This window comes from Hydractinia symbiolongicarpus, chromosome 10 (genome assembly GCF_029227915.1).
Source record: "Hydractinia symbiolongicarpus strain clone_291-10 chromosome 10, HSymV2.1, whole genome shotgun sequence".
In the NCBI taxonomy this organism is placed as follows: domain Eukaryota; kingdom Metazoa; phylum Cnidaria; class Hydrozoa; order Anthoathecata; family Hydractiniidae; genus Hydractinia; species Hydractinia symbiolongicarpus.
In genome coordinates, this window is record NC_079884.1 from 11491776 (window position 1) to 11516362 (window position 24587).

General features: G+C 31.3%; 1 protein-coding gene across 2 annotated transcripts; it reads right to left on the reverse strand.

Moving 5' to 3' along the window:
* Window positions 1-538: 538 nt before the first annotated feature.
* Window positions 539-24112, reverse strand: LOC130662831 (phospholipase A-2-activating protein-like). 2 transcript variants are annotated; one of them, XM_057461773.1, is made up of 31 exons: window positions 24081-24112; window positions 18086-18318; window positions 17394-17453; window positions 17152-17242; window positions 16568-16674; window positions 15575-15704; window positions 15024-15095; window positions 14836-14909; window positions 13990-14080; window positions 13723-13786; window positions 13258-13304; window positions 12841-12902; window positions 12315-12373; window positions 11598-11627; window positions 11395-11469; window positions 10900-10972; window positions 10474-10620; window positions 10175-10243; window positions 9577-9648; window positions 9217-9246; window positions 8991-9019; window positions 8357-8437; window positions 8032-8071; window positions 7692-7805; window positions 6067-6175; window positions 5604-5706; window positions 5269-5345; window positions 4866-4938; window positions 3376-3438; window positions 2675-2767; window positions 539-1064 (listed from the first exon to the last, which is right to left on the reverse strand). In XM_057461773.1, exons 1-31 carry the CDS (start codon window positions 24095-24097, stop codon window positions 1023-1025), a joined length of 2427 nt encoding a protein of 808 aa, XP_057317756.1. In that variant the 5' UTR covers window positions 24098-24112; the 3' UTR covers window positions 539-1022. The 2 variants fall into 2 exon arrangements, with proteins under 2 accessions (XP_057317756.1, XP_057317757.1); XM_057461774.1 differs by lacking the exon at window positions 10175-10243.
* Between the last annotated feature and the right edge of the window lie 475 nt (window positions 24113-24587).

Genomic DNA, 24587 nt, shown 5'->3' on the forward strand with positions numbered 1-24587 from the left:
GACACAACAGTGTAGCAAAAGAAAGTTTGTACTCTACTCTCCTTTTTTTCTAATCATGTAAAAAGATTCATCCAATTCATTCCTTTTTGATTAATTTGATAGCGGCTTCTTGGACGCTGCACAGCATAAGGGCCTGGACACCAATAGTAACGAAATCATTCAAAGTTGAAAAAAATTTTGTCTAACAAATATTTTTGTGGAAGAAGTATTTGTAGAATACTCCCTCAAAAATGGTCATAAGTTATTTTAGAGTTTAGTTTTTCAGAAGCGGATAAAACGACGGTCAAATTCTCATAACACAGCTTCTGCGCTGTAGCAGACACCTCTCTTTAGCAGGCGTCATTTCATTTCGTCCTCAGGGCTTTTGAAAACATCAAAACTGTGAGGAAGATAGAGAAAAAAGCCCTGGGAACGAGATAGAAGTCAACCCCAGAATGAGCCTCTGTATAAAGACACACCCAATAATCGTAACTTTCCTCTCTTATGATTTCAGAGATCCAAAGAAATTTGTGAAAAATCAATAAATAAATAACACAAGTTCTATCACCATTACTGATCATCTGATTTTTTAATTCTAAAACAATTATTTTTACCCATGCGTCAAATTAGATAAACTACAGCATACTCGAGCTCCCCAAATGTCTTCTAAGTTTTTTTTAAAATTCAAAGCTTTATATACTCGGTTTCGTGCAAACAGGTTTCTTGTAAAAAAATACGTGTATTTACAATTAACATTGTGTGATTTATTAACATATTTTATCAAATGTCGTAGCTACAAGAAGACCAGACGAATAACAAACTTTATGAAAGTAGGGAAGGAGGAGGAGAAAGTGGGGAAGGAGGAGGGTGTGTGGGTATGCGTGAGAAGTTGCCGGATTGGTGAAAGGGGATTGTAGTCATTTATGCATGGTCCATAGGGAAAACGTTTCTTTTTATTGCAAAGGAGAGATTTTTTTTAATAACGAGTCTAACATTCGGAAAAAATACTAAGAAGACAATAGAACATAACAAAACACGTTTTTTCACGACAACAAATTCTCCAGTTGTAAGATGCATCCTTTTACCTAAAACGACAGAAAATTGGAAATGACTTAAAGCTTAAAACATAAGTGAAAAAATAATAAATTAATAAATATGTATACAACAATTTTACATCACAAAGCGATTTTTTAACATGACTTTTTGTAACAATTTATTTTATATCCACTTGAACTACACATAATTAAATTGAAAAAACCAACATGATCTATTCAAGAATGGATAAAATTTTAAACAAAAAATTAAGAACATTTTATTAAGGTTTTATTAGGTTTACTTCAATAATTCTTAAAAAAATTTCAGAATTTTTTTAATACAATTATGCCCGAAAGGACTACTGATATATTTTCCTGTGTGGGCATGTCAATCGACAAATAATAAAAAACTCTCATGTAAGACAAGAATCACGTGCATTTCAAGATTCAGTTCATGGAGTCATAAAGATACCGACACAGCTCAGTTTCAAAGATTGTATGACTAAAACAGTTAATAAAAAAACTATGTGTTAACTTTTATAAACAAAACAAAACAATCCATGTGCAAGTGCAAGAATATGCTTGATATTGCATTTTTTCACGCAAATAAGGCCGTCCTTAAAAAATTTTCATTTGCTGTTTTCCGATCGACCTTCGGAATTTCTTGCCGACCCTAAAAAGTTTGAGTCGGGGATTTTTCAACATTCTTTTATTTTCCCCGTATTTCGCCGATTTCCGACCCAAAAATTATTTTTTCATAAAGTATAAGTAAAGTTAAATAAAAATATAGCAAACAAATTGCTAAGCAAATAAATAATCAAAACAATAGATTACGCCGCGATAGAAAAAGAATGTGAATTCATTAAGCGAATAAAAAAAGAAAAACACGCAGACAAGACTTTATTACATTTGATGATGTATTTTTATGCTCAAATTAATCCCAACTCCACAAAACGTGAGCTTAAAGAGTTGTATTATTTGTAAAAAATCTCAATCCAAAGAGATGTAATCGCACAAGATATAAGAAGTGATGGTACAGTAAAAGAAGATTAGAATATTTATTTATTGACATAGTTTCAATAGGATTTGGTATGAAAGATTAAAATCCAGTAGAAGCAATGATCTTCTTCATGAAAGCTACAAAACTACGTCGTAACCATCTCAGTGATATCGATGTTGTACTAAAATTACTTGATTTATTTCCTAATTCGCTTTGCTCCACCGACAAAACCTTATTTATTTATACGGGACAATAATGATGCACATGAATATTACGTAACGAAAATAAATACGATTCGCTTGAACAATTGAATAGCAAAACTAATTACAGTCCAACTCTCAGAAGACCCAAAAAGGTTTTCTAAAAGAAAAGGCGGAAATCATACTTCACTTCTTACGTAATGACAACATACGCAAAATTTTTAACTAATGCCAGTAAACAAAAGTTTTTGTTTATAGTGATACTTTTTAAAAATTCGGTTTCATATTCTTCAGAGTTCCGCATTCGAAGAGACCCTTAAAACGGTTAGGTTAGAAAAACCTAATTTTCAAAAACCCGGGGTAAATTTTTTAGGAAAAACTCAAGGGTCTTAAATTTGGAAAAAGCGAGGAATTTAAACAACAATCCAGTGTTCGAAAATTCGAGGCTGGATCGAACTTACTTTTTCAACATTAATCTGTTCTTTTAGCAGCTGCAAGGTAGAATTTAATTCGAGCGTTTTTACAAACATTATCATGTCTTCGTTGTCGCTAATCTACACAAACATAAAATATTATTTTTGAGACGAGGTTGAAGAACTATCCGTATTCATACCCTTTTTGTATTTATTCATATCCTTCTTGTATTATACAACATTACATTTATTTATGAAGATACATATTTCAAATTTAACACATTCAGTTTTTTTCCGTAGTGTATCACTTTGTTATCCCGTCGAATTTTGTAATCCAATTTTGTTGCACTTTGTAGTCACAAACTCGCAACATCGCAATTTGTAATTCTTGTAATCCCACGACCTGTCACAATTTCTGACATAGAACACTTCCTTATATTTCTGTGAGGGAGAAAGTTTGTAATACAATAGCGATTTCATTACAAACTGTGACAAAAATTGGAATAAAGTGTGATGGGATTACAAAGTGTGACGGGATTACAAAGTGATACACACCGATTGCCGCGTGCACCGAGTCCAGCAAACATTTAGCAAAGAAAAGAAAGAAAATAGTCTACAAGGCAAATTTAGTGGCTATAAAAAACACATCCCAGTCTGAGTTTCAAAATTCTTATTCGGGTGGTTTATAAGAACATAATAAGAACAGTCAATCCTCAAAATGCTAATAAAGATATATCTGTCATGCTTACCAAAGTTCCTAATGAAACTAAAAGTCGAAATATTGAATTGTCGTCTTGCTCTTTAGATAAAAACTAAAATAAAAACAAAATATAGTCGGCAGATAATAAACAAGCAAGTTAAACGATGCACAACGTGGCGTCGAAAAATTATTTGCGATACATACTCTATTCAAAACTATTTTGACGACATGTAAATTTCTAAGACGCCCTAATGTTTTCCCGCTTTACGCACACACGTGATTTTATTCGCTGTTTCAAGAAATAGACAATTTTGATTGGTTTTGAAGTATATAGCATAAGGACGTAGTTAAACATGATTTTTTACCGGTCTGTAACGTTAACCTACCAATTCATGATTTCATGGTTAAAATTAAAAAAAAGAATCTGTATAAAACACCTTGAAATGAGAACCAAAACGGTTAAATATACAATATATTATTACAACGATCTATCTTCATGGAGGAAAATTGATATTCGATATAATTGATAAATTGTGCGAGTTTATATTAATTTGTATGGATTTTCTTTTATAAGAAAACGCTTTATAAGAATATCAGGCTTGGAATTTAGATAAAAACACAACAAAAAGTCTATTGTCTCGGAAAACAGAGGAAGAATTACTAGCCTGATTAGAATTTTGATATTCTTATAAAAAACGTGTCTAAAAAATGTAAATAGTATGATTAAACACTTTGAAAAAAATATCCGCAAAAAAGAGGAGTTACAGTCAAAAAACTGCCCTAAAATCAAAGAAAGAAAAAGAATAGGAAAACGGGTCCTGTAGAAAGCGATGCGCGAACATAGTGGCGACCACGCAAGTTTTAGGATTAAAGTCAAGTAAATCCAGGATACCTTTATCAACTTTTCAGGACAAGACAAACAAAATTCATTCAGTCATTTCTACATCGAATGACTGTTAAATATAATTTTCTTGTAAAGGTATTACAGTTTTAAATTACACTAATTAAGCAAAGTTTATCATCTCAACACGCCATGCATATTTATATCAATATAGTAGTCCCTATCAAAAGCATAAACATAGATCATGTCTGGGATCAAAACAATTTGAGCTACGCGAAAATATTCCTTTTGAAAAAAAACTACCAGTATTTAGTAATTCAGCTATCGTTTAGCATGGTTTGTTAGGAAGCTGATGTAGATACATCTTAAACTGTTTGCATTAGGTGCAAAGGTGTATTCGAAATATCTGAATTCGAACGATTTACAAGTCTCTACGACATTTCGCGAATGGTGCCATTCGACAAAATGTCTGATATTAAATTATGATGAAAGAGAATCTATGTTTGATTTTCTGGTCAATCCAGGATTTTTGGATAAAAATAAGTCAAAAAATTATTCGAATTTATAGGACAGTAAACTCATTCTAAACTTTTAAGTGTCCTTTTTTACAGGTGACGTCAAATAAAACAATTGCGATATTAACCGCCAATGTTTACAAAAGAATGGCATGAGCCATAAATAACAGAACTAAAACATACCTTATTAACATATGTACATAGTTGAACTCTATCTTCAAAACCAATACTACTATTACGACAATATACACAACAACTAAAAAAAATAATAATAATCTAAACCCCTTTACTCAAAAATTCTCCGAGATCACGAGAATTCTTCTTTTTTTTTTCGTTTTGATTAGAAAATTGAAGGCGGAAAATGAAAAAGTCAATTTTCAAAAGTATTCTTTTAATGATGGCAACTTACAAACATATTAGCAAATAGACACAGAGCTGTATAGAGCAAGGGGAAATTATCAAAAATAGAGACGTTAATGTCTGTTAGTAATTATTTGACTTGCAAAAATCACTAGCAGTGAAGCCAAATATTTCTCTCATGTCTGGCTTTACTTAAAAATTATATAAACAACGTGATAAATCTTACTTGACTATAAAACTCGACATACTGATACTAAGATTCTTATGATTTTTCAAATATAAAACTTCACATTGTTCCACTATCTGAAAAAAATCATTTTTACAATCACTTTCGTTATTTTATTACATTTTCAAGTTGCAAGTTCAATAACATCAACTATCTACTGAAGAACATGGTCCTAGCCATTACTTTTTTTATCAAGAATGTAAAAATAGAAAAAGACATTTTTCTTTTTTCAATGACATTTCAGTGTGCATACAAAATAACAGTATTAATCATTAGATGCATCAAGAAAAGAACTGTGTAGAGCACAAAAAAGAATCAAAAATGTATTTACTGACTTTTTCTCGATTTCTGTATACAGCGCCTGCACCTTTCGAATGAGTAAATGCATTTGTGAACGTTCTGTATATCAGCATGCTATTTGTAGGTTGATCACTTTGTCTAGAAATAAATAAAAAGAAATGGACTTATTTAAATATTAATTGATATGTTGATTCATTACAAATTAAATTCAACTTTTTCAATGCGCGTACAATAAAATGTCAAATGAAGGATTATTATCCATCAAATTCACAAGGTCGAAATAAAGAAACCTACACGTCCCGTCTTGTTCATAGCGGAATCCCATGTGGGGTAATGCAATTAAGCGGGACAGTCCCTATATATCTTTGCTATGTGCATGTTAGAATGAGGTTGGAAATGCTACTCACAAAAAACAACTCGTCAATTTTACTGTTATAGAATACCATGTCTAACCACAGGACAGGAAATGAAAACGAGGAAATGTGGTATTATCTTTACCTGCATATGCCCAACAAGTTATCTATAAACGTATTTGCGTGTTCATCAAGAAATATAAAGTGATTTGATAGATTTTCATTCAATACAAGTATGCGCACGGTATCCAAAACTAAAAAAATAATAATACAGAAGTGAACATGCAAAGCTAAGATATCTAAAGAAAGAAAATACACTATTTTTATAAACATGTTGTGTTTTTTAGTCCTGCCTTAAACATATTTTTATTCTTATTTTTATTCTCCTTATTTTATGCTTATTATTCGTTGATCTCAAACTTTACTTTTATTCGTCATTTCAATAGTTTTTGGAAGTTGTTTTTTTTAACTGTTACTTCATTATCATCTATTTCTTCTTTACTTTTAAGTTCCCTTTTTCCACCTCAGTACACTTGGTTGTAACACCTTTCACAGACATTATCATTTTTCATACTGTTATATTTTTTTTATAAAAAATTTGTTTTTGTTTTTATCTTTAAATATATAGTTTTTTGCTTGATAAGATTAACTATAAAAAAACATTCATTTTGATTTTGTACCGACTCAAAACATGCTTACCCGATGCATAAAACGTAAGGAATCTCAGTCTAGATATGCTTATCCGATGCATAAAACTTGGGGAATCTCAGTCTAGATATGCTCATCCCATGCATAAAACTTGAAGAATCTCAGTCTAGATATGCTCATCCCATGCATAAAACTTGAGGAATCTCAGTCTAGATATGCTTATCCGATGCATAAAACTTGAGGAATCTCAGTCTAGATATGCTTATCCGATGCATAAAACTTAAGGAATCTCAGTCTAGATATGCTTATCCGATGCATAAAACTTAAGGAATCTCAGTCTAGATATGCTTATCCGATGCATAAAACTTGAGGAATCTCAGTCTAGATATGCTTATCCGATGCATAAAACTTGAGGAATCTTAGCCTAGATATGCTTATCCGATGCATAAAACTTGAGGAATCTCAGTCTAGATATGCTTATCCGATGCATAAAACTTGAGGAATCTCAGTCTAGATATGCTTATCCGATGCATAAAACTTGAGGAATCTCAGTCTAGATATGCTTATCCGATGCATAAAACTTGAGGAATCTCAGTCTAGATATGCTTATCCGATGCATAAAACTTGAGGAATCTCAGTCTAGATATGCTTATCCGATGCATAAAACTTGAGGAATCTCAGTCTAGATATGCTTAGCCAATGCATAAAACTTGAGGAATCTCAGTCTAGATATGCTTAGCCAATGCATAAAACTTGAGGAATCTCAGTCTAGATATGCTTAGCCAATGCATAAATCTTAAGGAATCTCAGTCTAGATGTGCTTATAAACGTTATGCTTTTAAAAAAAGGTTTATGAGACGAAAGAAATGAGAGAGTAAAAGCTAATTTTTAAAAAATTGAACGAAATCATCATATAAATGGTATTTTAAGAAATTGTTTGTAAAAAAAAAGTTTGCGAAAGAGTAACCACAACTACCTATTGTTTTGCTCCCTTCCTTTTTTAAAAATTGCATAACTTAAAAAACAATATTATTTACCATTACATAATTTTTATCCAACAATTAATTTAACCTTTTCCGCGCTTAAAATGTTTTTAAAGAACCAAAAAACCCTAAAATTTACCTGGTAGTAATTTATCATGCGGCCACTGTATCAGCTTCGAAAAAATTGTTGAGATATATGTAGCAACATCCAATGAAATGTCTGATGATCCTTGAAGTATTTTAGATGTAACGTCTACATGAAAAAAAGAAAAGAAAAATTGGAAAACAATAAAATATAATATATATCCAGAGATCATACCCAACTCACATATTGCGGACTATTGAATGCGTTACAAGTATGTTATTACACCAATTTAATCTCATCAGCAAGACCATGATTTTTAAAGATAAAGCTAAACATGTTTTTATCTTAGGGTTTGAAAACTCTTTCTCATCATAGAAAATGAATAAAAACCTACCCGACAGAGAATTAACTTCATCTTCAGTAATTTGAAAGTTCTTAAAATTAACAAATAAGTTGATAAAATAATAATAAACGACCCGCAGGTATGTTCCCCATAATACAATCTTGAGGTTACTACACAGGTTCATATTTTAGGGAGAAAGTTAAGGGTATTGGTTGTTTAAGTTCAAATAGTTTCTATAGTAACCGTATTTGGTCAGTGTTTGAATTGGCTGCTAAATCGCTACTTTGTGCTGTGCATGTGCGAAATAACAATTCCGAAATATGTGCGACCGGTAAACACGTGGATGTTAACACGAGCTAACGTTTATATGAATTACCTGGTCGACCTGCATATTGAATTCTTTCATTTTTAAAATGATTTGCTCTGCTTTTCCAGCACTAAATTTCAGGTACGACTTCTAAAGGAAAAACAAGATAAATCCACTCTTCACCTGTTTCAAAGCATAGATTCACCTGCAATATAGCCAAACCTAAAGATCTTTATGAAAAATAAAAACACAGTCGAAGTAGTTAAGTATCCAATAGGGCTTATGGTACATGATATTATTAAAAGCCGTTTTTTTTAAATTATAAGAACCCATTAGCTACAACCTTAAGACAAAAAAAATCTTTCCAATCCTTTTGGATGGCAATAATAGCGATAACTAGCACGATTTTGCTTTAGGATTTAACATTTGTGATGACATCAGTATAACAGAAGGTTAGTTCAACTAAAAGACATGCTTTTGGAAGTTGTTTTTTTTAACTGTTACTTCATTATCATCTATTTCTTTTTTACTTTTAAGTTCCCTTTTTCCACGTCAGTACACTTGGTTTTAACACCTTTCACAGACATTATCATTTTTCATACTGTTATATTTTTTTTAAAAAAAACTCGATTTTTTTTATAAAAAATTTGTTTTTGTTTGCTCGTGCTCGTTTATTGAATTTGGTAGCAGAAATTTGTCCTACCTCAGGAAAATATGTAATCCCAGCTTGAACTAAAACATAAAAAATAGAAAACTTAAAAAATGAAAAAAAGACCAATCACTTATTCGTTCAAGATCAAAAACTTCAAAGTTGATTCTAAGGAAGTTAAATTTAACTAAAGACATGAACACTAATCGCATTTATTGAAAGAGTGCACACATATCACCCACAATACTAACAAAAAACAGCAAAAAAATAAGGTCGCTACCGTTAGTTTGGGGGACATATCTTCCACTACCTAGAAATGAATTATTGTTTTATTATGCTTTGTATACAATGTTATTTAATGAGCGTATTGAACTTTTAAACTAAAAAAGAACTGCAAACTCTTACTCAATCTAAATGTTCGGGAAAATAAAAACCACTGAAAATAAGCAATAATAAATCCATTTTGAACTCGCGCATTCTAGTTCAAATCGATTTGTTCCACAGTGCTTGATTATAAGAAATTATTCAACAAAATACTCTTAATACTCGCATTTTGCCCTTCAAATGAATTGCGATATTTTAATGACAGGCGAACCCGTCAATTTTTCCAGGGGCTAGTACTACATTACTAAATTACTACCTGTGAATGGATCAATTCCACTAGATGTGTTTTGCGTGGTTGAACTACTTTGGGGAACATACATTCCAGCACCTAAATTTTAATTACCAGTGATGTTACAATACAAAAAACTTCCTAATTTCCCATTTTAAGTGCCACTTAAATTATAATTTCCGGCTTCATAATAACTTCTGCAAAAAACCCTCCTCAGGTTGACCACAGAAATTGTCAAATATAAGGAGTTTTTATAAGTTTTCTTAGAATGTTTAAGAATTCTTAGATTTGTTTTAAGACTTTTGAAAGCTAAGGATTCTTTTTAAGATTGAAACTCCACAACTGTGCAACAAGTTTTAATTAACAATAAGTATAAGAATAATAACTTGATATGGTCGTAAACAACAAAGCTTCTTGGTTGCAAATCATATCTGCAAAAAGAATTTTAAAAATTTAATTGAGAAAAATTAAAGGACTTTTAGGTAAACTACATGAAATTTCAGGGTTAACAAGGGTTTTATTAGTATATTGATGTTTCTGAGTCCTAGTTAACCAAATCTTTTATTTGTATTGTTAAATTTAGCACCGATTGGTGGTAAAAAAATAGACATGATATTGTATATACCAGTGAAAGGGTCTGAATTGGCTACGTCTTGTGTGCTTGATGTAGTACCTGGAATATACCTTCCACCCCCTACAAATATGAAAATATTAATAACATTAGGAATCTGTTTTTATGAGACCCAAGGCGACTCAAACCGCTGAGTACATGGCGAATTTCTAAGGACTGTTTTTATCAATTCAGGTCAAGCCAAATTTACTTCCGGTGACATCAGTCACGCTTCTCACTGAGGTGTGGAACTTCACATTTCATTTTACTAGTCACTTTGGAGAGATCAACTACAAAATTATATTAGTTCATACCTGTGAACGGATCAGAATATTGTGGAGGTGCAGCACCCAATGTCACACCCTCGGTATTTTTTATTATGAAATTTGCCACCTGGTCCAGAAACATCTGGCTGATGTTGTTTTTTTCTAAAAAAGTTTGTGCAGCCATCCAGGGATCATCTAAAATGAGACAAAAAAAGCCCAATATACCTATAGTTTCTAAAAAATTAGTAATTTTCCACAAAAAAATATTTACTGACCTATGTTAGACTTTCACAAATAAAGCTCCTGTTTCAGAAAACACACAGCTATCACAGTCTGTTGTTAAGTCAATAAGTTGACACTGTAATAACATTAACTATATCGCACACTACAATATTATTTACTTCACATCTAGCAGTTGCTAAACTCTATGAAGAGTAGTATTCTTAAACAAATTGTTAGGATTGCATGACCCACCTGTAACATTAAATGGCAGCTTCAATGGAGGTTTGCCTTCTTCTATATCCACATTAAAGACGTAATCATATTCCTAAACGAAAAAAACAAAGGGATATAATCAACTAAAAACGTTATACAAGCAGCTAATTTCAAACTAAACAAATTTTAATAATTTAATAACTTATCCTGAAAGAAGCACGTCATAATCACAATTTCAGTGGACTTATTATTATTGAATACAGTATTATTATTATTATTATTATTATTATTGAAATTACAGGATACCTCTTCATTTCCTATTTGTACCCCTATCAACGAGAGTCCTGCGTAAAGGGGGTCCTAGTGCATTTAAAGCTCAACGCTAAGCAGAAAGGAACGATCCACACTTTTTAACTTCACACTTGGAAGCGGCTCTATCAAAAAGGTACCTGTCGGTTAAATAGATTTCTTACTCATATAGATTTCTGAAATACAGGTTAAAAAATAAATATACTATTTTCAAAAAAAACTCACCTTTCCCCCATAAAGTTTTTTACCAGCTGTTCGTTCAGATCCCTCTTGACCAGCAGCACCTGTTACTTCACCAACCTGCAAATAAATGATATTGCTGACGCTAATAGCAAAACAGATTCATGTTAATAGGAGCCAGTGTAATTAGTGTTACTGTGATAATGATGAATACTTGTTAGCAATAAATAGGTTAAAACAAAATCTACCTTTTGCCATCGACCATTTACAGCATCCCACTGTAAAAAATAACAATAGAATAATAAATATAAAAACATGGATGTAATTAATTTATTATCAGTTATTTTTATGCCTACTTAAAACTACTTTGGCAGTTGGCTGACATATAGCGTGACAAGTGTTTCATAACACCAACACCAACAACACGTCTTGTTGAAAAATACCTTTTCTTAGTAGTCAAAAAGATATCTGCAATTCAACACTACATGTGTGTATGTAAAAAAACACTTCTTACGACAAAGACGATGTAACAAATCCAACACAAATTGAAGAGGAAAAAAATATATGTCACATTAACTTGACCAAGAATATTTTGTTCTTTACATAAAAAAAGTTTAAAAAATTATTATCTTGCTACAAGTTTCATGACTTTTCAAATGTTTTGAAATAAAGAAGATGGCTAGTCTGAAAGTAATCTCAATCTGAAAAGGCTATTGGAGGCATTCAAAGGAAAATTATTTTTCCATCCTACCACGAAATATTGCCTGAGGTCCATGTGCATAATTTTGTACAATTACTAAAGAATTTTCAGGAGATTTAGAGATTCAGGACAGCATCCTAAGCACTCTTCTAAGAAAAAAAGTAGAAGGAATCCTTCTAAAACTTCTTTTTAATACTTAAGAGATATATTAACTACTATTTACTGTTAGATAAATTTAACAATATTATTATAAACCAATCCTCACCTGATGTGCTTCAACGATTCCGTTTCTTTTAACCAGTTTAGTTTCATCATTCCGCTTACCTGGAGTTAACATAAATAGAAATTAATTTTTTTTCTATGCATTTAAAAACCTTTTTTTCTGAAAGTACCATTATTAAAGTTATTTGCATTTCTGTGGTGGTGTCTTACATGTGTTTAAAATCATGTGCCATAAAAACATGATTTTAAGAAACACAGGGCAGAAATTATACATATTTTCAACTATTAACTTATAAAATTAAATTTAAAAACTTTAAAGGACCTTTTGCTGAAAAAGATTTTTAATGAGTAAAGGTTAAGCCCTAGAAAAGACTATTTTAAGTTGAGAAAACCGTTTCTTCTAACACAAAGTCTGTTTATTTCAACAAAATCTTTAAGCATTTCATGTCAAAACAAAGTGACAGAAAAAAAAATAATATCAGCATATTGCTGGTGTTACCTGATGACCAAAAGTACTTTAATTATAATTTTTCTTTTTTGTCCAAGATCTTTAAAGCATAATCACAAACCTGGTCTAAGTAAAGCTTCTGGTCCTGGTAACTGGTCTAACTTAATTTCACCTAAATCTAAACTGAAATACACAGAAAGTCACGATAATTATTATTACATATAAGGAACAACTAATAAAATTCATCCATCTATGTATGTGTCAAATTGTTTTTTGAGAATTAAACATTTCAGGATAATAAATTCTCTAAATTTAATTTTTGTGCCTTATATATAAAAAATGGATTCCGAAGACAGAGGACTGTATAAGTTGACCATGAAAATAAGTTCCAGAAAATTTAAAGCTGAAAAAGTTACAAAGTCAAAGAGTTTATCTGTTAAAAAAAATGATTTTTATCATTTTCATCATCACAATGTAGGTAATTTATGATACACTACTGTGACATGAATCTTACATAATACTTTTTAAATTCACCTACCTAGCTGCAGCTGGAATGGCTTGATTTGCAACAATGTCTTCAAATTCCTGAAAAATAAATGCAAGTTTTGAAAATATAAATTACACTGGCAAGTAAAAGAGTTTTAGAAGGCCACTTGTATATGGTTTTCACCTGTCACATTTGCAATTTAAAATTAAGAATACCACAATTCAGCTGATCATTGAAAAATATATTGTTTTTTTATCAGCCGTTAATCAGGCAAAAAGATATTGCTCTCATCTTCATCAACAAATTGAAACATAGCACCTATTGCATAAGTTTATAAAACCCTTCCTATCTTTTCATATATTATTATTTAAATATATGATTCCTTCATTTATATAGCAAATATTGCAATAATTTTTTAAAATATAAATTGAAAATGAAAAGCGTAGGGTTAGGGTTAGTGTAATTAAGAATTCGCAAGCAGTCATTAGAAGATTAAGCACAGATTTGAGTATATACCTTAATTTTATCATCGCTAGCTTGTCTCCTTTCATCACTAGTGAAAACTCTCGCCACAGCATCGCTGAAATAAAATTTGAATTTTCAAGGTTAAATTAGCCGATGTATTAGGTAACATGCACCCGTATTGCGATAATTTTTTTTCATTAGAAAGTCATTCAAGTTAGTGAATGGTAGTGTATATGTATAGTAAGCTTTAAAACCTAACTAGGATTTTACATTTTATTGACATACGCTGACATACGTTTTGGGCAACATGCACATTACCTGCTACCTGCAATGATATCTCCATTTTGAAGTGCTGACACCGACCATACCGATTGGCAAGGCAAAGTTATTGTTTGAATACAACAATCATCTAAAAAGACAATTAACAAATAAAAAAACCCACCACAACAATAGCAATAACAACATAAATCTTTTATAAATCCCCTCCTCCTAATTTACATCACATATACAAATTTCCGAGTTAATATAAAAACACATACAAATGCAGTTGCATACAAAACATTATTGAATAGATTTTCCTTTGATAGTCTTTTAATTAATAATGAATTCTATCTGTCAGTATGTAAGAAAAAAAATGGATGTTATAATGTCTAATTTAATAAACACAATTTTGGTGCTAATCACACCTAATATATTGATGTTAATAAGATTATTGAAGAAAATGAAGCTCTAAAAATTAGGCTACTTTGGATCAAAATAAGGTCAAAAGGTTCTTTCTCATTTATAGAAATGGTTCATTCTCTGAGCTTTTTATTTTATTTTATGCCCTTTTAAAGAGTCTCTAGGATAAGGATTTTGGGTCTAATTCTCCCACAACATTATTGAAGGCATTGCACTGACTGGACTTAAAACTTTCAGACAAATAAATTAACAGCAACAAAACATTGACATCAAAATAATACAGCAGGCAATAAAAAATTTATTTTATAATTGGACCAATGCATCTTGTTTGGTTTTGCCTGCCTAAGTAGGTTTCGCAAGGGGCTTAAAGGTGTTACTTGGACTAAATAATAGTAGCTACATCATGTGAACTTATTAAAAGTGTCGGCTATAGTCTAGTGGTTTATACCTGTTCTATAAAAAGAAAAGCAAACAGTATTTAACCTTTCCACACTCGTACAGTACGGTCTTCTCCAGAGGACACAAACATGTTAGCAGTATTCGGTATAACAGCAACACTAAAAATGCATAAAAACGCAATTTTTTATCAACAAAAAAGTTTACAACATTATAAAAAAATAATAATAATTATGATTGCTTTAAGCAAACCCTGAAAGATTAGAAAAAAATACCTGTACACAAAATTTGTGTGACTTTCATATATTTGAATACAATCACCTGACAAAATCCACCTTCGAATTGTTCTAAAAGACGAAATTTTATGGCTGTAGACGTACAATGTATAATTTACTAAAACGGTATTGCCTTATTACATCTTTGTGTCAATCATCAAATATTTATAGGATTTATGATATTTTGTGATGACATAGGAAAAATAGACCAAATGAGATCTCAAATTGCAGCTAAGTAGAGCACATGAATTAATTCCTTGAGGCAAGGACCAATTCCCTGTTAGAAAAAAAAGGAAGTCAAAGTAGGTGTTTTGGGATTGGTAATCATATATGTTTAAACCATTCACCAGTTGCTAGAAAAAAATGTTAATGATACAGGTCAGCCTTGTTTAACAAATATTCCACCATAACGTTGTTAAGGAGAAAAATATGATAGTAAATTCTAGGTTTATTATTTCAAGTCTTCAATCATACTTTGCATTAAAACTTAATGGATAATACAAGTTAAAGGAATATTTTACTGGATAATGGAGCTAACTGCATTTTCTTACCCATCGTTAGAACATGATAAAAACTCATCAGCTGAAAGTATTGCTAAACATCGTACACAGTCTTTGTGACCAGTGAAGGTACGCTCACATTTTCCAGCCTTCCACATCTTTATAGTTTTATCTGCAGAACCTGAAATCAAATTTTAAAAATTAGGTCAATTAGTAAAGTTTTTATGAACAAGGCTTAGATGTGACAATGTGTTTTTTCTGACCATTACAGTTAAAAAAATGACTTTGAAGAAGTCAGTAATGCCAGAGCCCTACAATGAAAGTTATTGTTAAAATTATGAATACAAGGTAAAATTTGTGATAGTGGTTGTTGATATTATCTCCCTATCCTCTACCACAACTTAAATTTAATAACTAGTATTCCTGCTCCTAAATATGATAAAACAACAAAAACACTACACATGCAAAAATTATATTTAGAAAAGATGGTTTGATCTTTTAAATGTTACATCAAGTGTATGACCTATAAAAAAATCCACTATGACATAAAAAATATACAGTCAAACTCAGATAGAAAAACCACTCTAGGGACTTGTCTTAGGTAGTGGTCATCACAGACAGGTTTGTTTATGTTAGTCTTCACAACAACTTGTGGAATGCAAGAAACTAATCGAAATTATGCAGGTGCTGTGATTTCCAAATTATCCAAACTTTAATGAAAATGTAAATGCTTTACGATGCATCTGTTTTGGGTTAGTAAAGAGAAGGATGTTTGAAATTGTAACTCTAAATAAGATGATGACTCAGTGTCTGTATGGAGCCCTCTCTCAATTAGGACTTTCTTTTTGCTTTACCAAAATGATAACGTGCCTCTAGTGTCTAATTATTTTGATACTTAATTTTCAGCTGATCATCTGCTTATATTTTGATAGACTATGATCCTTGCCACAAAGATAGAAATAGATAAATTATTTTAAGAATTCACTTTCAAACATAACACAAACTACCTTAATAAAATACTATACAACTTTAACATACACCAACCTGTTAACATCAGACCTTTATCTTCAATCATTTTTACAGACCAGATAGCAGCTTCATGGTCACTTAGCTGTAGCACTGTTTTTCCCCTATTCCATACTCTGGCAGTGCTAATGTTAAAGAGATAACATTTAATAGTCACATTCAAGCTTTGTTAAATTGCAATTATAAACATATCCATTCATATAACTGGGAAGAAAAGTCAAGAGTTCGGCCCATATTCCTTTCCATAAAATAATTTAACTTTTAGTGTGTACAAATAAAATGGAATGAATGCATAAATTGTGAATTTTATAGTGTTGACCAAAACACATGAAGTTGAATAGTGTTTATCCTTTATCTACATCTGTATTTCCAATTGTCATTTGTCAGGGTAGGGTTCTTCCTACAGCTTTTCCACAATAAAATACAAATCACCATCTTGTGCTAGTTGAGTTTTCATCCTCAACTGACATAAAATGCATATTTATCTAACCAGTTCCCATCTACTCACATCCTTCCTTTTGACAAACCAATCAGGTTTTACAACCCTGGAACAAATAACTCTTCATACAGAAAAGAGGCATTAAGGCTTTAATTGAACATACTTATCCCATGATCCAGACAATATAGTTCCCCATTTCCCAGCATCTAATGAGCAAACAGTTGCAGTATGTCCTTCTAATCTTTGAATTGGTTCTGAAATAAAAAAAATCAATGAAATATAACACATCAAAAGCCTCTCAGTCTATCTCTTTATGTAGGCAACACAGGCCAAACGTAACTCACTGAAAATTTTAAATCTGAAAATATGGAATATAGTCCAAAGATATAACAAATATTTCTTTACCTAGTGAAGTTAGATCAAAAACCAACACCAGGTTATCATGTCCACCAGTTATAACTAAACCTATAAAAGGAAAAAAAAAGAAAACATACATTTGATCACAGTTAACTGCAAAATGTTATGAACAGAGTGAGCAATATGCTTTTAGAGGCAAATCCAGCGTTTTTAAAATAGTCAGGAAATCCTAACAGCTCTTCAAACATGTGATCCATTGCAGTGTTTTTTTGCTTATCATAAGGAATAAAATGATTTTCTGAGTGCAGTTAAGTTGCCTCCTATGTCATTAAAATGTATAGTTGTAAAACCAAATAGTCAAACACTTTGTCCTTCAACTGTAGTAAAAACATGTAAATAAATTTTTTTAAGAATGCTATTCAATTAATGTTTTGTTAACATAAATATTAGTACCTATCAATTTAAGGTTGGTTTTTATCAAAGGAAATCTTTCTAATCACCAACCTACTATTCTCAGTTTCCAAAAAACATACACAAAAAGCAGAAGTTTTGTTCACTACTGGCTAGGCTTTGTTACCAGTTGTTGTTTTCCTGATTTTTACAAATATATATTTAATTATTTTGAAAATTAAGTATAGAAAATGATTCATTGTTTCCAAATATTTAACACATTTATTTTTTAATTAAAATTCAAAACAAAGAACAGATGCTACAGCTATAAAAGTTGACAAAAAAGCAACCTTGAGGATGTTCATCAGTTGGTGGCATTGTGCATACTGCAGCAACATATCGAGTGTGACCATGGAATATATGTGCCTCTCTAAAGTCATTGCTATCTTCTGGAGACCAAACACGGCAGCTCAAATCTCTGGATACTGTTAGAATGCCATTCTCTGGGAACACAGCAGGAGCTACAGCTCGTACATCTGCCTCATGTCCAATTAATGTACTTCGAAGTTTGTAAGACATTGAACTATCAAGAAACAATTATTATTTTTACACAATACAACTTAACATGTAGTAAGTGTAAAAAATCAGAAGTAAGCTGAAAGCTTGAATTTGAAGAACATTTTTAATAAAAAAAACACTATAAAAAATATTCTTTAAAGACAATATAACCTAGATGAAATTTTTTTTCGACTTGTAGGAAAATTGTTAAAAATTTCCAAAAAACTACAATCCCCAATAAAAGTTAGTAAGATTTACAAAATTTCAGCACTCAATTATTAAACAAGTTACTCCCAGTTAAAGAGGCTACGGTCAGTTAAATGTCCCCTTTTCCATCCTAGTTAGCTACAGTATACCGTTCAAAAGTTACTCCCTGTCCCATGCTAGTTAGCTAACGTACACTGTTTGGATTAGACAAATGTCTAAATTACTTGATTTCGCTTTTCTCACAAACTATCACTGTTCACTGCATGGCTATGACCTGATATCCTTAACCTTACGTCTAAGACCTACAATATTACAATACAACCAATGGTACTGAATTTTTTGTACTTTAGGGACTGTCCACAAATTTTGTCCCATTAACGAGTCAAGCTAAGACAAAAATGTTGAAATGAATTTGTCTTACAGTACTAGAATCAGGACACCTAACATCGTGAGCGCGTATCATGTGCGGCACGAACAATCCGCAATCCTATTGTGACCATCTCGATAGAAAAAATGCGAAAAGCTTCGTGATAGTTGTGATGTATAATAAAATAATGATGCTATCGCGATCATCACTATTAATTGTGATTGTCGCGATGGATCATGAATAACATTAAAAATATTAAACAATTGATGTGTATAGCTAATCTTGTGTCTTTCTTTTTGTTCTTTTGCATTTAAAAATTCTTTTGCATCTTGTATTTTTATTAGAAATAAGGTGACTCCAACTTAATTACTTGTTCTACGCGCAAAATAGATAGCAGTTTACGGTCTGTTGGTCAGCGAAATAAAAATAATTTTATCGAGAATGTATAAATGGTCAGAACAACAAAAAATAAAAAGACAGCAACGGAGGAGGGTGTTACGACAAGCATATTTTTCTATGTATGTTTTGCTTGTATTAGCGAATGTTAAATGAGCGAATGTCCGATTTAATGAAAGTTCATGGAAAAATAAGAATGTATGGTCGGAACAACAACAAAAAAATAATAAAAAAAAAATAACAACAGAGGGTGTTACGACAACCATTTTCTATGCATTTTTGCATAACGCCCGCAGTTTATATTTTTTAGTTGCAAAGGAAAAATAATAATAGTTTTTCTCACTAAAAAAATGTAACTAGTACTCAAGGTGAAAAGATAAAAATACTTGCATGTTAAAAAACTTGTTTTTAAAAGTTAAAAGCTAGTTTTTTTTGTGTTGTTTTAAAAGCTGTACAGCAGATTATACTTGGGCTGTTTCGAAATTTATATAGCAAATTATTATTTTCCCATTTAAAATAATAAAACACAAAATTTACTTTAATAAAAAAGTTAAGTGTTCTTTTAATGTTTTTTGCGCAGTCTTATAAGGAAAGTAATATTTAAGTGCAAAAAAGTTTCACAGACTATAGTTTAGTTGACAATATTTAAAGTCTTTTGCGACATTAAAATTATTTATTTATTTCATAACGGAAGAGGGTGTTATGACATGCGTATTTCACGTTGTTTAATTATTTTTCTAATATCATTGAAAAAGATTTAATGATATTAATTATTTTTCCTAAATGATATCGACTAAGAAATTTAAGATTTTAGCAAGCAGTGTAAATTTAAACATATATTAATCATAACGAAGGAGGGTGTTACGACATTCATAATCTTTTTTTTCACGAGATGGCATAAGAAAATGTTTGTTTGTTGATATTTTTATTATTTTTTTAATCGTGAAAGTTTAGGCCAGGCGGGCCCATAGAACAACTAAATAAGTTAGAGTCTAAACAAGAAAAAAGCTTACAACAACGAAAATATTTTCGATTTAAAAAAAATAAAAATCAATTCTTCATATTTAATTACGTTACTCTCTCATGACATTAACTATGTGATTTTTATAATGTTTAAAGATGTATCATGATGGTCGCGATATGGATCGTGAAAGTCACAATGCACAGTGAAAGTCGACCCCTCGATGGATCGCAAACTTCACAATGCTAAAAAATTTTACAATTGCGACAGCATCGTAAATCGTGCGCGACGCGCATGATATGCGATCCAAGATGTTAGGTGTCCTGATTCCAGTACTGTATTTTGTTCTTATTTCAAAAATGAAACAATATAAAATCCTCTAGTACAATAAAGAGATGATTTTGTCTCAATTTGTCTCCAGGAAAAAAAAGAAACAAAATACTTTGAGATAAAATAAGGCAATGGACAGCAAAGTAAGATGCTATAGTTTGAAATTTAGGAGACAAAATAAGACAAATTAAGACACTCTGGTTTAAATCAAGGAGAAAGAAATTTAATTTGATACAGTTCCTTTTAAAAGAGAAGATTATCTCAAAGTGAGTACTGAAAAGTTTTAGTAATGTACTCAGATGTTTCTGATATAGCAACAACGATCTCGATTAGCTGTTTGCAGACAATTCTTTGTCAGATGATAAAAATAAAGGAATATGTCAAAGGAATTTTACAATGTGGTTAATTAAGTGATTATTTCTTGTCATGGCAATGATCTTGAGAACAAAAAAGGGAAATACTTCTAGTTTATCGTGGTAATTTGAGTAATAATTCTAGTATTGAAACAACCTTACTAAACTCTAAATAAACATGAGTAAATCATGCCTACTTTTAACAACTTGTAGCAAATCAACATATTCAAAGAATAGTTACTTTCTTTTTTCAGTTACAAATCAGATTGTACATTAGTCAGAACTCAGCCAAGGCCTATTTGAAACGCAGAGACAGTGTCATGTACACAAATGGTGTAAGATTAAATGTTATAGTCTTTTAGGGACCGTCTCCACAACCGCTTTACATTTTCTACGAATTGAAACAATTATGATCGTTTCGAGATCGTGTCATCATTTTTTAAAATCTTGTAAAGATCGTTTCATGAAATGAAGTTGAAATGATTAAATATTATTTTAAACTCTAAGCTTAAAAATGATACAAAGTGGAAGCAAATGAGATACGAATGGGATACGATTCTGAAACTATTTTCAAACGAATGCAGAAGAAACTTTTAAAATGAATTTCAAAAAGAATTCTGAAGTGAACTGTTTTCCCAAAACAATTAAAAAACAATAGAAAACGTGATAAATTAATTGCTTGAAACTATTGCTAGGCATTCCTTCCTCACTTCCATTGAATGCAGTGATAAAATTACGTAGTTTCAAAACCAACTATGGCTATATTTGATCCATTTTAATAATTTTTAAACAATCTACAGCGATGTTTTAGCTTCTTACGATCGCGCTTTTATGGTTTTGAAAAGCAGCGATAGAATTGTTCTTTTGGATTGTGTTTTAAAAATTTACAGTACCGCCTGAATGTAATGTTACATGTACATGCATTTCACGATGTCGCGTAACGATGTCATGTTTACATAAAAAACTTTATGTGTCTATTGTTATCACACGTATTTTGCATGTTTCTATTATTAGGTGTGTGTGTTAACAATAATATCAACGAAAAACTTTTGTTCGAATTTAAGACATGCATGTAATTGTTTAAATGTGTTAACAATCACAAAATATCAACTATAATATTCGGGAATAATATTAACACTCTTTTTACTGTGCTCAAAAGTTTAGATATTTATAATCATAAAAAATAAAAAAGGTTTTTTGCAAGTGTTTTTTCTTATCGCGCTAAAAAGTTTTATTTATATATTCTCAGAAATATTTATTTTTTTCATCGCGCTAAAAAAAATTTTTTTAAGATAAATATTTAATAAAAACTTTGTTCTTAAATTTCTAAAATGCGATCTAAAAGAGCATTTCTATCGCCGCTTTTCGTTCTTAAGCTTTTAAAATGCAATCTAACGAAGCTTTTCTATCTCCGTTCGTCGTTTTTAAACTTTTAAAATGCGATCTAAAAAAGCATATCTATCACCGCTTTTCATTCTTAAATTTTTAAAATGCGATCTAACGAAGCTTTTCTATCGCCGTCCGTCGTTTTTAAACTTTTAAAATGAGATCTAACAAAGCATATCTATCGCCGCTTTTCGTTCTTAAATTTTTAAAATGCGATCTAACGAAGCTTTTCTATCGTAGTTCTTCGTTCTTAAATTTTTAAATCTTTATAACTCGTTGCATGTATAGACGAAACATATAACATTTCTTTCGTGTGCAGAACAATAACATTTGCTTACGCGTTTACAAAATCGGAGATACTTAACAAATAAATTCATGTGTGAATAAAAGATGTTTGTGTGCTGAAACAATAGAGACACGATGGGTAATTAACTTTTTAAACATTTTTTTGTGTTAATCCCTTAGAAGCTGCGGTAATTATAAAAAACAATAAGCCACACGGAAATTTCATGCGATCGTTAAACTTCACGTGTGGGACACAAACTCTATTGTTTTTGACATGCAAAAATAGATCATGTATTTAACAATAGATATTTAATAAAAACGAATGTTCTGATGCTACCGAAAGTTCATGTAAAGGTGATAACTATCATGCACATGTAACATTACATTCAGGCGGTACTGTAACGAAGAACAGTGATAGAAAGATTTTTTAGATCGTATTTTAAAAGTTTAAGAACGAAAAGCAGCGATGTATATAAATGATTTTTAAGATCGCATTTTAAAAGTTTAAGATCGCGTTTTTAAAAATTTAAGAATGAATCAATACACATACATAATGATTTAACTTTAACGTGTTGTGTTTGTTCATTTTTCTAAAATAATATATTTCAATAGCCTTCGCGATTTTAAACACAATACCATGCATGTTACATGTGGCAACAGAGAAATTCATCAAATCTTATTGTTATGACTCGCGCACAACAATAACAATAGAAAGCAATTAAGTTCGTGTGTAAACAAAAGATATGTGAAGGTTAGATAGATGTGCATATTTTACATGGCTAGGCTCACTAATATCGAGGGATATACCCTGTCTATTATTTCCAGGAGGGGGCATGACTTAGATGGAGAGTCCTAGTGTATTAAATGCTCATTTTAAGCTACGCAGACTCAATTAGGGCCCGTGCTCTACTAGACAACTCCCGGCAACATCCAACGGCCCACACATGGAGCCATTTCCCCAATTTCCCCCACATGGCTTGGGTTAACCCGGGGCTATGGTAACATTCACTCGCCCATGTTGAATCACTGTCAAGGGGAATCGAACCCCAGTCTCCCGCACACAGTACGAGAGCTATAGCGTATAATCCGCCAACTCCGTGAAAAAAACACATTTAACGTGCTTATATCCATATCGTCAACATATCGGTTATTTCAAACTTTTATTATCGTAGAGCTATCTGTCACGGACCGTTCGGGGGGTATGACAAGAAAAAAAATTTATTTGTGGACAAATAAGCCGGATCCGACATGTACTATCATCCGATAATGCTGTGATGGATCCTTCAACTCCGTGAAATTTGCTTTCTGATGACTAGCAAAAATATTTTAAAAATTAAAATATTCCTTAGAAAACATTCTCGAATCATTGGACCCTGAGAAAAGGTATATATATAACATGAACATAATTATAATCAATTAACTGAGATAACAATATATATCAAAAATGACCACAGTCGCACTTGACTTGAAAATCACAAAAAGGTGTAGCCGGCTGAACTTACCGCCAAATTTTTGTCATGTGCAAGTTCCGACGCCCCTAAAATGATTAAGTAGTAGTATCAACCCCCCTGAATCGAATTCATTCATTAAAAATGGTAGACAGAGCTGTGGTAAGTTGTTGTGGGCTTCACAGAGTTTCACGAAGTTATCGGATTCACAGAGTTGGCGGATCATAGCTACGCTAACCACTAATCTATGGCGCCACAAATATTTATGTAGGCCATGAGATCGTTACATGAGGTTGTAAAACAGTTATATTCAATCGGTACTGTATCTAAAATATATTAAAAAATCTGACTAAAAAAAATCCAGTATTGTATTTATAAAGGTTTCACCACAAAAACATTATGATTTTACAGCACTTCATAATGGCTGCTTAATCTAAATACTGGCCTTTGATTGGTTCAACCAATATTGACCCGAAGCTGACTGCAAGAATACATTAAAATTTCGACTTTTTTGTCCATACCAATAAAATAGTCTTGTAAATACTATTCACTCTAAATAAA